The following is an 11917-nucleotide window of genomic DNA, read 5'->3' as shown; positions in this document are numbered from 1 at the left end:
CCATTTCTCCAATTTGTCCAGATCATTTTGAATTATGACCCTGTCCTCCAAAGTAGTTGCAATCCCTCCCAGTTTGGTATCATCCGCAAACTTAATAAGCGTACTTTCTATGCCAATATCTAAGTCGTTGATGAAGATATTGAACAGAGCCGGTCCCAAAACAGACCCCTGCGGAACCCCACTCGTTACGCCTTTCCAGCAGGATTGGGAACCATTAATAACAACTCTCTGAGTACGGTTATCCAGCCAGTTATGCACCCACCTTATAGTAGCCCCATCTAATTTGTATTTGCCTAGTTTATCGATAAGAATATCATGCGAGACCGTATCAAATGCCTTACTAAGACCGTATCAAATGCCTTACTAAGACCGTATCAAATGCCTTACTAAGACCGTATCAAATGCCTTACTCAAAGCACTTTCCAAACATATGAGCCCCACAAAGCACCTCAGCTAGATATTTTACCTGTTTCACAGATTGATAAATCAAAGCTGCAGTTAGCCTACCTTAATGAAGCCTTAAAGTCTGTCTCTGCTTGAAAATGTGACTTTAAAAATGGCATTGCTGGGTTCCATATATACTATGTTTCAGTGATTCAAGTATCAAACTAGGACAAGTCAAAAGATGTTTTTCTACTAACTGTTAGCCCTGCCGACTTAATCTGGGATCTGACCGATCAAGCTGGGTTCTTTCCTTCTCATGAATAATAAAGGTTCCATAGGCCAAAATGTTCCTTGTTCTCATTTGTGAAAATGTACTGTATTCAAATTATACCCTTAGTAATATGTGTGTGCATCCTGATTATCAGAAGGGGGTTCCACAGGTGTAATTGATTGGAACTTAACAAATGAGTTTGTTGATGATGCACAAGTTGGAATACAATGCACAACTCACTTACTCTTAGCTGTGATGGCTTTGCGGTGCTAAAAGGAAAAAAGGAATAAAAATATTTATTCTGTAGATATCGTCTGTGCAGGATTTTCAGTTCCTGGGTCTTGGCTTCTTAACATGATTGTGGTGGAACTTACCTACCTCTCAAGATTTTTTGACCATCATGGACAGCAGTAACAGGATAGGGCATGAGCCAGGGCCCCTACTAACTGTTGTGCACTATTCCCTCCCAAGTATAAACGCTGCCCACGAGTTATTCCAGTCAGCAGTCAGCAAAGGAGGTTCTGTTCTTTATTCTGTATAGATTCATACTGCACACTCATCATGGTAGTATCTGACCACCTTCCAGTAGTGCATAAATAAGGCTAAAATTTTCTCACAAGTATTTTTAGAAAAGTCATGGACAGGTCACAGGCAATAAAGAAAAATTCACGGAAGCCTGTGACCTGTCTGTGACTTTTACTAAAAATATCGATGACAAAATGGGGAGCTCAGCTGTGGGGTCCCCACCCCACAATGGCTAGGCAGCTGTAGGGGCCTGCTTGGATCTTCAAGGCCCCCACCACCTGTGAGGGCTTGGAGTTCCAGAGTCCCCCACTGCCTGTGGCAGCCAGGGTAACCCTGCGGCGGCCGGGAGCTCTGGGGTCCTCCCACTGTGGACAGTAGGGGGACCCTGCAGCTCCCGTCCGCTGGGGTCTGAGGTCACTGAGGTCACTGGAAGTCACAAATTTTGTGACTTCTGTGACCTCCGTGAAAAAATCATGAAACAATTGACCAACATCTGTAACGTATGGTTCATTCTCTCCCTAGGGGGAGAATTGTGTGCTCAGTGGAGTGTTTTCTTTTGTTAGGTTTTTGTTTCTGGTATTTTTGTTTGTTCATTTTTAAGTGTACATAGTCTATGCTGCTTTCCAAGATTCCAGCAATGCTCACTGAGGCCCCAATTCAAGTATGCACCTCTATTCAGGAAAGCATTTAAATACATGCTTAAATCCCACTGAAGTCAATGAGATATATGCTTAAAGTTAAGCATATACTTAAGTGGTTTCCTGAAAAGGAATGCATTTAAGCACATTCTTAAGTACTTTCTTGAACTGGGGCTTGAGTATCTTTTAACTTCACTTTCCTTCACTTTCCTTTTCCTTCATGTTAGGTCTGGTACAGTTGCTATATAATTGAGGCCTTTGCTAGACTCTGATAATATTAGCAAAGAACAAAACCACAACCACATTTAAATAATGTATTCATATAACACAGGGGTCTCAAACTCAATTTACCTTAGGGCCAGTTCCAGTCCTCAAATCCTCCCAGCGGACCAATAATGTTGCTCATGCCGTCCAGAACCCGCCCCCCAAAACTCCACCCCGCCAAAAACTCTGCCCCCCACCTGCCTAAGGCTCTGGAAGGGAGTTTGAGTGAGGGAAGAGGTCTGGGGTAGGGGATTCGGGTGCAGGCTCTGGGATTCGGGTGCAGGCTCTGGGAGGGAGTTTGGGTGCAGAAGGGGTGAGAGGTTGGGCTCTGGGAGGGAGTTTGGGTGGGGGAAGGGGTCTGGAGTCCAGGCTCTGGGATGGAGTCTGGGTGCTGGGTGCAGGCTCTGGGCTGGGGCAGGGGGTGGGGGTGCAGGAGGAGGGGGTGAGGTTTCAGGCTCTGAGAGGGAGGAGGGATGCAGCCTCTGGGAGGGAGTTTGGGGGTATGAGGGGGTGCATGGCAAGGGGGAGGGGGAGAAGGTTCTGGAAGGGGGTCGGAGGGTGCAGCGCTTACCTGGGGCTCCAAGGCGGGGTGGGCGGGGGGAGGTCTCCATGCGCTGCTGCCCCCAGGCACCGCCCCTGCAGCTTCCCATTGGCTGCAGGGGCGCTCGGGGCAGGGGCAGTGCACAGAGGCACATCCCTGCCCTGGGGCTGCAGGGAGGGGCCAGCAAACACATGGAGCGAGCAGGCAGACGCCATTGTAAATCGCCTTGGGGGAGGGAGCGCCCGGGGCGGCAGGTGGGGCCAAGGGAGAGAGCCGGCCCCAAAACGGCTGGAGCCCCGCGGGCCACATTGGGGATGTTCGTGGGCCGCAGATGGCCCGCAGGCCAGGAATTTGAGACCCCGATATAACATTTTCTATTTATGTGGCTTTCTGTACAGTTAATTTGATTTTACATTAATATATCAAAAAAAGACAAACAGATACAGGAAAACAGGATCATCATCCATAGAACCATAAGTATAAGAATTAGTATACAGTACAGTAAAAGAATCCATACACACAAGAAGATCAGTACAATATAAAGTAAACTAAACAAGCATCTGGTGCAGATTATGCACTTTTTTATTCCTATTTTTCATAGAATCCATATGTACAAATGTTCTATACTTATAACAAATATTCCAAGATTTTTCCACGCTGACAAAGGCTTTTTCATTAGTGCTTTATGTATATAAATATGGAAATGTTATTGTTAAGATTGATGATCACCCTACACGCCTGCAACTGCATATTACATATTCTCTCCAAACAGGCACATGGGAAAGCCCAATCAGGCACTGAAGTATTTCAACAAAGCTCGAAAGGATAGTGACTGGGGCCAGAGAGCCATCAACAATATGATTCAGATCTGCCTAAATCCTGATCATGAGATAATAGGAGGAGAAGTGTTTGAAAGCCTCAATGAAGAGGACAGGTAAAAGAGAAACCCAACACTTATGGAAACAATTTGAAATAGAGAAACATAATGGAATATCAAATTCATTTTCCATTATAAGTCTCAGACTAACATAAAGCTCTGGTCATTTCTTTCCCCGCTACATGTGTAAAGAGAGGCTAAACACAGCATTTCAGTTCAGCTGTGCCCTCTACACTATATTCACTAACAGAAAATAGAGACGTTTGCCATATTTGTGGGTTTAAAAGAAAGGAGGCGAATTTAATGCTTGTGGAAAGTACTGGACTGAGAGACCTGGAGGCTGAAGGCCTGTATTTAGACACAGAATAGATACATGGGGAATGGCAGTTTAAGGTGCTTTCGCTCTGGTCTGGAAGGGACAATGGTCTGTAATCTAATATGTGTGAGTTATGATGTATTAGAAGAAGAAATGCAAATCTCCTCTGTTAAATATGGTGCTATTAGAATTAAAAGATATTGCTTTATCATTAGACAGGATTTGACACACTAGGAATCATCATGTATGATGTTTAATGATAATTTTAACAGTAACTTAAAAGAGAAGAGAGACTCTGAGCAACATGGGATACACACAGCTGAGAAACTACTTAAAGAGTTTTATCCTCACTCACAAGAGGGACAAAATCAGATGAAGATGTTAAAGAACTGCTGTCTGATGGCCACAAAAGACAAAATTAATGTGGAGAAAGCCCTCAGTGTATTTGTAGAAATGGCCCAAAATGAGGTAAGAAAATTCTTCAATTCATCTTAGGGTTCCTTTCTGTTGTAAAATGCTAATAGATAACATTTTGGTTTTTACTAGGAGTATTTTCAATGGAGTGGCCACACATTTTCTCCTTAATTTTAAGATAACAGCTTTGAAATTAATTTAACAGGCATTATAAGGTGTTACTGTTTCAATGTGTGTTTTGTTATTTCCTTGTTAGATGATCAGTAAAAGAGAGAAAACTGCAAGCTGCAACATCAGCAGGATAGAGATGAAGCTGTAGAATGTCTGTTTAGCTTTCTTTTTGTTGTCATTCTGCCAGCATCACTGTACTTTGATCTCAGGATGAACCTTTTCTACAAAGTCAGTGGTTGAAATCCTAGCCTCATTGAAGTAACAGAGTTTTTCCCATTGACTTCAATAGAGGCAGGATTTTACCCAGAGTTTTGAAAACTTAATGGACTAAATTTTCAAAAGGAGATGTTTTCTTTGCAAATTGTGAGAAAATAGCTAGTCCCTCTTAATAGATGTACAATTGTACAGGCTTTCAACAACTGGTACTCAGTAGCAAAGCTCCTACTGCCAGAATGGAAATAAGTGGGAGTAGGATATATATTGTACTTTCAACATAGTCTGGAGATCAGTCATATCAAATTATTCTTAATATTATGAAAAGAAAATAGGTAAGATTTTTTCATTTTCATTGATGAATGCTTTAATTATATGAAGTGCATGATTAAGTTTGGATTATTGAGGTTTTGGTTAATTAAGGGAATTTTCATTGTAGTCAACTAAATGTTGGGGAACAGAAGTTTGATCCTACAAGTTGCTGAGCACTTTGGTCCTAATCATGTGAAGTACACCTCCACCCCGATATAATGCTGTCCTCGGGAGCCAAAAAATCTTACCACGTTATAGGTGAAACCACATTATATCGAACTTGCTTTGATCCGCCGGAGTGCGCAGCCCCACCTCCCCCAGAGCACTGCTTTACCCCGTCATATCTGAATTCATGTTATATCGGTTCGCGTTATATCAGGGTAGAGGTGTATTTATGACATGCTTAATTGTAAACAAATGCGTACTCTTACTGACTTCAGGAGGACTACATGAACGCTTAAAGATAAGCACAGGCATAAATGATTTGCTAACTAGGAGGTAAAATGCTCAGCACTAGACAGAATTGAGTCCCAGACCCTGGTTTGGTTAACAGAGTGCTTTGGCTAGTCGAGGATTGGATAGTCCCAGTTGTGCTGTACTGCATTGCACAACTGTGCTAGTACACTCCGACAACACCCAGCTCCAAGGGACTGCATCCTTGCAGTTGTGTGTTTGCTACCATGGCCTCCTGGGATATGGAATGTTTTCCCCCTTGGTATTTTCTATACTCACTTTTAAGAAAAAACTGAAAACTCTTCTTTTTCAAAGGTTGTTTTTATTGTGACCACTGTTGGCCTTTATATGTAGAACATTTTCCTTTTACCTTCCTAGCTTTCTGTTTTTGTGTTTACCATTCTGTTTGTTTTTCATTATATTAGTGGGGGGAGAGGGGTTGTTTTATACAGTGCTTTATGATTGTACACACCCATCCTAGGTGCTTTCATGGGGACAGAGAGAGGACATTCTTTATAAACATATTAGAATGTCATAGTTAAATTTGAGGTCGTTTGTTTTTAACAATTACCTTGTCACCCCAAATACCAATACATCTAGGACCTCAGTTTTACAATAGGATCCACACGTGGATCTTGGGTGTGCTTGGAGTCCCATTGGCTTCTCATTCTTAATCATCATAATAATAAAATAAATAACTCTCATGTAATGCTTTCATCTGTAGATCCATCTACACTGTGTGATCATAATGGTCTGTCTGAATGGATTCAGTTGCAAGATGGGGGCATTAGATTGTCATCTCTAATTGTTTATGACAGACTAGATAGCATAAGGAAAATAGTAAAGTTTATTTAACAATCTGTTGACCACCATGTTGTTTTTAATAATCCAAGTGAAATTTGGTTCAATAATGAAAGTTGTTAACTTTTAAAGTAAGAAAATAAAACCAATAATGTTTCTAGACCATGGAAAGAGCTTAAAGTTTAAACAATCGTATTTATGCTTTTATTTCTTAGAGGGAAAGCGTTCCAGCTATTTTGGCAATGGCCCAAGCCTATATGATTCTGAAACAGACTCCCAAGGCCAGAACCCAGCTAAAGCGGTTAGCCAAAGCTAACTGGACTTTATCTGATGCTGAAGAATTAGAAAAAAGTTGGATGTTATTGTCTGACATATACTGCAAAAGCGGAAAGTACGATCTTGCAACTGAACAACTGAAACGCTGCTTACAATACAATAAGGTGAGAGGAAAAGGAGGTGTTTACAAGGAGATCTTGAAAGGTCAGAAAACATTGTGACCAGTTAGGAACACAAATAGAGTTTTTCATTAATAGCCATTTACAATAACCCCAAAAGTAACAGCTATAAGGAGCAGCTATAATTTAGAACCTGATTTACAATAAAATTAGGTAGTGGATAATAATAATTCAGTTAATGATAGTTAATGGCAAAATCTTCATCACATTGAAATTGGTGAGAGTTTCATTATTGATTTTACTATTGTGACCCTAAACACACACACACACACTTAATGCAACGTTAAGGTTGCACATTTAAAATTACAAAAAGCCAGGAAATGCAAAAGTTAAGCTCACAACGGTAATGTTAACTTGGTCCTGTTGCGCATTCTGTGTTTTAGTACACATCTTATTATTATCTTGAGAATAAAACATCAAGCTATACATTTAATAAGAAAACCAGAGAGAGGAAACAGTGAATTTTACATTTATATTTAATTGGAAAATAGAATTTGAGCTCCTGTATTTACAATCTTGATCACAATTTAAATTCACTAAGATATGAAAGATCAATGATGTCATGACATTTGGGTTTGCTAAGTATTCTCAATAATGATGTAACATTTTGTGGTTTTGTTTTTTTAGTCTTGTTCAAAAGCTTATGAATATATGGGTTTTATCATGGAGAAAGAACAGGCCTATAAGGATGCTGCAACTAATTATGAATTAGCTTGGAAATACAGTAATCAAGCAAACCCTGCTGTCGGTGAGTTGAGAAAGTACTGTTCGAGCTCAAGTTCCACTGAATATCATCCAGCACATTTATTCCTGAAAGTGTAACAAATTGTGATGATGTAATAGATGCTTCTGCCCCCAGTTACACCTATGCAACCAATCTAAAGATCGTGCTGTTACAGAGGTGTAACTAAGAGCAGTATTTGATCCAGAATGCTGCTAAGAGTTTATTGACAGCTAATTTTAAGATTGCATAATAGTGTAAGAAAAGTGAAAATTTGCAGAAGGGCCAAGTACAAAATAGTTGCATGTAGAGGAGTGCAGAAGAGATCTCTGTAGAGATGGAGGTATTAGCATATTTGGAAAAGATTTCTTATAAGCTGAAAGACTGAAAGGAAGAATCCGTCTTGGTTTCCAGACCTACTGCATATGACTAATGAATGTTATACACTTTGGGCCAGATCCTGGACTGCTCTTGGATCTGGCAGTAGCCCCCCTGTGGCTTCTGCCCAACCACCCGGACCTTCTCTCGCAAGATCACGGTCACCTCCTGCACCCCAACCTCGCCTCCCTCCACCTCACGGCGTGGATGCTGCATGGTTGAACCCAGAGGAACAAGCTTGCTCCAGGGAGGTGTGGCAGTAGAAAGTAGCAAACCCTCCACTAGAGTGACTTACCTGGCGTAGTGGACAAGGTTCTCCCACTCTGCATCTGAGCATAGTGTCTCCCCAACGCGCTCTTCTCTGCAGTCCATTTTGGAATATCTGCTCCTTCTGAAGAATCAGGGCGTGGCCCTCTCTTCTATCAAAGTTCATCTAGCTGCCATCTCAGCTTTTCAGCCGCCAATCCTGGGTAAATCAGTGTTCCCGCATGAGATGTCAGTCAGGTTCCTGAAGGGCCTTGAAAGGCTCTTCCCTCCCGTTAGGGATCCTGTCCCACAATGGGACCTCAGTCTGGTTCTCTCTAGACTCACGGGTCCGTCCTTGGAACCCTTGAGCTCTTGTTCCCTTTCCCACCTTTCGTGGAAAGTTGCCTTCCTTGTGGCAGTGACATCGGCTAGACGAGTGTCGGAGATTAAAGCCCTGACCTCGGAACCGTCATGTATAGTCTTCTGTACAGTTGAGACCCCATCCGGCCTTCCTGCTGAAGGTGGTGTCTTCCTTCCATGTCAATCAGGACTTCTTCCTCCTGATGTTCTGTCCTAAGCTGCAGAAGATCAGAGAGGAGAGGTGGTTGCATGCCTTGGATATCCGACATGCCTTGGCATTTTACCTGGAGTGCACTAAGCCCTTTCGTAGGTCGATGCAGCTCTTCATCGCGACAGGAGACAGGATGAAGGGCCTTTCGATGTCTTCTCAGAGGATCGCTAACTGAATCACCTCCTGCAGCCGGATCTGTTATGAGTTGGCGCAGGTCCAACTGCCGCCTCTGGTGAAGGCCCACTCGAAGAGAGCGCAAGCGTCCTCGGCGGCCTTCCTGGCACATGTCCCCATCCGGGACATTTGCAGAGCCGCAATGTGGTCTTTGGTTCACACGTTCACGGCGCACTACGCCATCACCCAGCAAGCCAGAGATGATGGTAGGTTTGGCAGAGCTGTGTTACAAGCTACACATCTATGAACTCCTACCCACCTCCATTGGTATTGCTTGGGAGTCACCTAACATAGAATGGATGTGAGCAAGCACTCGAAGAAGAAAAGCCAGTTACCTTTTCCCTAATGGTGTTCTTCGAGATGTGTTGCTCATGTCCATTCCATAACCCTCCCTCCTTCCCCGCTGTTGGAGTTCCAACAAGAAGGAGCTGAGTTGTGGGGAGCCGGCGGTGCCCTTATACCGCAGCATGTGAGTGCCACTCCAGAGGGCTCCAGAGCTGGTCCCCTATGGATACCACTGAGGAAAAAGCTTCCAGCACCGGTGCATGTGGTGAGCACACACACCTAACATGGAATGGACATGAGGAACACATCTCGAAGAACACCAGTTACGGAAAAGGTAACTGTCTTTTACTGCAAGCTGAGTTAGGTTCAAAGGGTGCATAAACCCTGTCTACTTATCAGGGATTTTTCTTTTAAGGACTTCTGACTTTTCATTTTGCTAACATCACACACAAATTAATCCAATTAAAATGCCCTTGTAGAAAATATTTGCACCACAAGTTACAAGTAAATTCTTTTGATGCAGTTCTATCATATTTTAACGAGTTCATCAGAGTTATTTGCCTGAAGTGCTATTTAATAAATGTTAAGTCTTAAGACTATATGTAGTTTTGTGTTCAAATCCAATGAAATCACATCTTTTCCATCCCTTCTGCAGGTTTCAAACTTGCTTTCAATTACCTGAAAGATAAGAAATATGTGGAGGCAATAGAAGTTTGTCATGATGTAAGTTCTACCGAAAACTTTTAATTAGATTATGAAATAGTTTGTGCCTAATTTATTGACTGTCTATCTTTTCTTTTTCACTAGGTTTTGAAGATATGCCCAAGTTACCCAAAAATTAGAGACGAGATTTTGGAAAAGGCTCAAGCAGCTCTCAAACCTTAAAAAATAAAAGTCTGGATAATATGAAATGCTTTGATATCAGAAATATGTCAATGAGCACTAGAAATAAAAACATATTTAAAGTAAAGATTATTAGGCATTTTAGATATTCTAATTAGTACAAAACTCAGCCTTGCCTCTTTGCAGAGAGTATGCTACTGAAAACGTGGAAATAAACAACTATTAAGACTCAGGCCTGGCCATTAAACTGTGTATATGGACTGACAAAGGGGAATTGTAAATTCAGCAGAAGAGTGTATCCTCTTGATCTTATCTACATTATTTACAGGATTCAGTTTAAAAGAAAACAGAGTGGGCCTGATTCTCATTTTTAATAAGGCCCCTTTCTATCATTCTGTTAGAGTGAAGGAGTCTTAAAGTGAGAGTTAAACTATGTTTACATGCACTTTAAGTCCCCTTTACACTACCAGAGTGGTGTAAGGAGGATTTACTGTAAATGGGACTCAGGCTCAATATATTTAATTTACAATATATCAAAGTACTGTAAAAATATTTTAAGTACAGGGTTTAGGAAAGTTTGGAAGGTTCCCTTTATGGCATGCCTGTGGGACTCACTTGCCTAGTGAATGTAATATTTAAAGTTCTTTTCAAAGAAGTGTGTATTTCTGTATGTATTAACTCTATAGTGTTTAACCAATGACCGGTTATTCAGATCAGACACCACTTTAGTGTCTTATCAACAAATATGGTTTAGACATTTATATTTAATAAGACTAAGTCATCCTTTTGAAAAAAAATCTATTCATCTATGCTTTAAAAAAATAAATGAACTAGTACTGTCCCGAGGCATTATATGGTTTTTATTTTGAACTTTATTTTTAAAGCTTCTTCATTCATTTATTTGATTTTACTTTCTTTTAGTCACTTGCTGAGAATTCATTTAGAAATATATATATAGATATAGATAGATATATAGATATAACAGAATTTTTCTCCACAACTTATGTTAATTCAGGAGGAGCATTAGCTGACAGAGAGAGAAATGTCATTTTTATTCACAGCTTCTTCAGATAATCAAACAATTCAGAGCAGTTATATTGAAATAAATAATTCATTCTCCAATAACAAAAGCAGAAGGCAGGGCAAGGAAAAGTAATTTGTCCCTTTTCCTTTGTTTATTGATGATTGAGACCAATATATAAAGTAAATGAAATTGATTAAAGTTTTGTTTGTCTTCATTATTATGTATCAACAAACTCTTTTTGCTTATGTAGTTATGGGGTTCTGTTAGAGGTGGACATACTCATCTTGCCTAATTTTGAGCCAACTTTAATATTGACTTTGAAAGTTCAAATCAAGCTTGAGTGATTGTGAGTTTGCATTCCACTTAGATGAGACTGTGCGAAGAGGGTGCAGAGAAAGAAACTCGAATGAAAAATGAAATGCCAAATGTAGGTTACTTACGTAAGTCTAGCTTTTGGCAGGGATCTTCTCTCACTAATACATAATTCTGGATCTGATTTAGGAAAGCACTTAAGCATGTATTTAAGTTCATCCCTATCAGGACAACATTTAAGCACATGTTTAATTTTAGCACATGGTTAAAGGTAAGTATGTGTTTTAAGTGCTATCTTGAATAGCGATGCTTTACTGAGTTGGAGCCATAAAGGAGAGGAAACAAAGCTTTCTCTGCAACATAGAGAAGAGTCTGAACTGCAAAGTTCAAATTCAGACTTTTTGTTCTGTTCATTTTATATTGAGAGGTTTTCTGTGATTATTGGAGTTGGATGTGAGGTTTCCCAAGATCTGGGACTATTTTTGGATTCAAGGTTTTGGTCTGAACTTCTCTCTAATTATAGATTAAGTACCAATACACTATATCTACTAAGAAATTCATGTAATTGACAAAAAATGGTTCATAATGTTGGTAAATTTCAACTAAGAATTATGTGTTGAATTATACACAGTAACTACAATGAAGTTATTTTTCATGCACATTGTAACTGTACTGTAAATATAGTTTAGTAAATGAATAGGACTTTGTGGCACATACAAATATCAAAA

General features: G+C 40.5%; 1 protein-coding gene across 1 annotated transcript in view; it reads left to right on the top strand.

The window, feature by feature from the left end:
• Positions 1-11274, top strand: part of TTC21A (tetratricopeptide repeat domain 21A) — a gene marked incomplete at its 5' end in the record, with an annotated part of 73311 nt that extends 62037 nt beyond the window's left edge. The window contains 6 exons of the mRNA XM_034763854.1: positions 3358-3557; positions 4089-4284; positions 6396-6620; positions 7263-7383; positions 9666-9733; positions 9818-11274. Of these exons, the coding sequence (XP_034619745.1) occupies positions 3358-3557; positions 4089-4284; positions 6396-6620; positions 7263-7383; positions 9666-9733; positions 9818-9895 (888 nt within the window). The remainder of the gene's footprint in view (positions 1-3357; positions 3558-4088; positions 4285-6395; positions 6621-7262; positions 7384-9665; positions 9734-9817) is intronic.
• Between the last annotated feature and the right edge of the window lie 643 nt (positions 11275-11917).

Source organism: Trachemys scripta, chromosome 2, assembly GCF_013100865.1.
Source record: "Trachemys scripta elegans isolate TJP31775 chromosome 2, CAS_Tse_1.0, whole genome shotgun sequence".
In the NCBI taxonomy this organism is placed as follows: domain Eukaryota; kingdom Metazoa; phylum Chordata; order Testudines; family Emydidae; genus Trachemys; species Trachemys scripta.
Note: the sequence above shows the minus strand (reverse complement) of the source record. Positions and strands in the feature narration are given on the sequence as shown.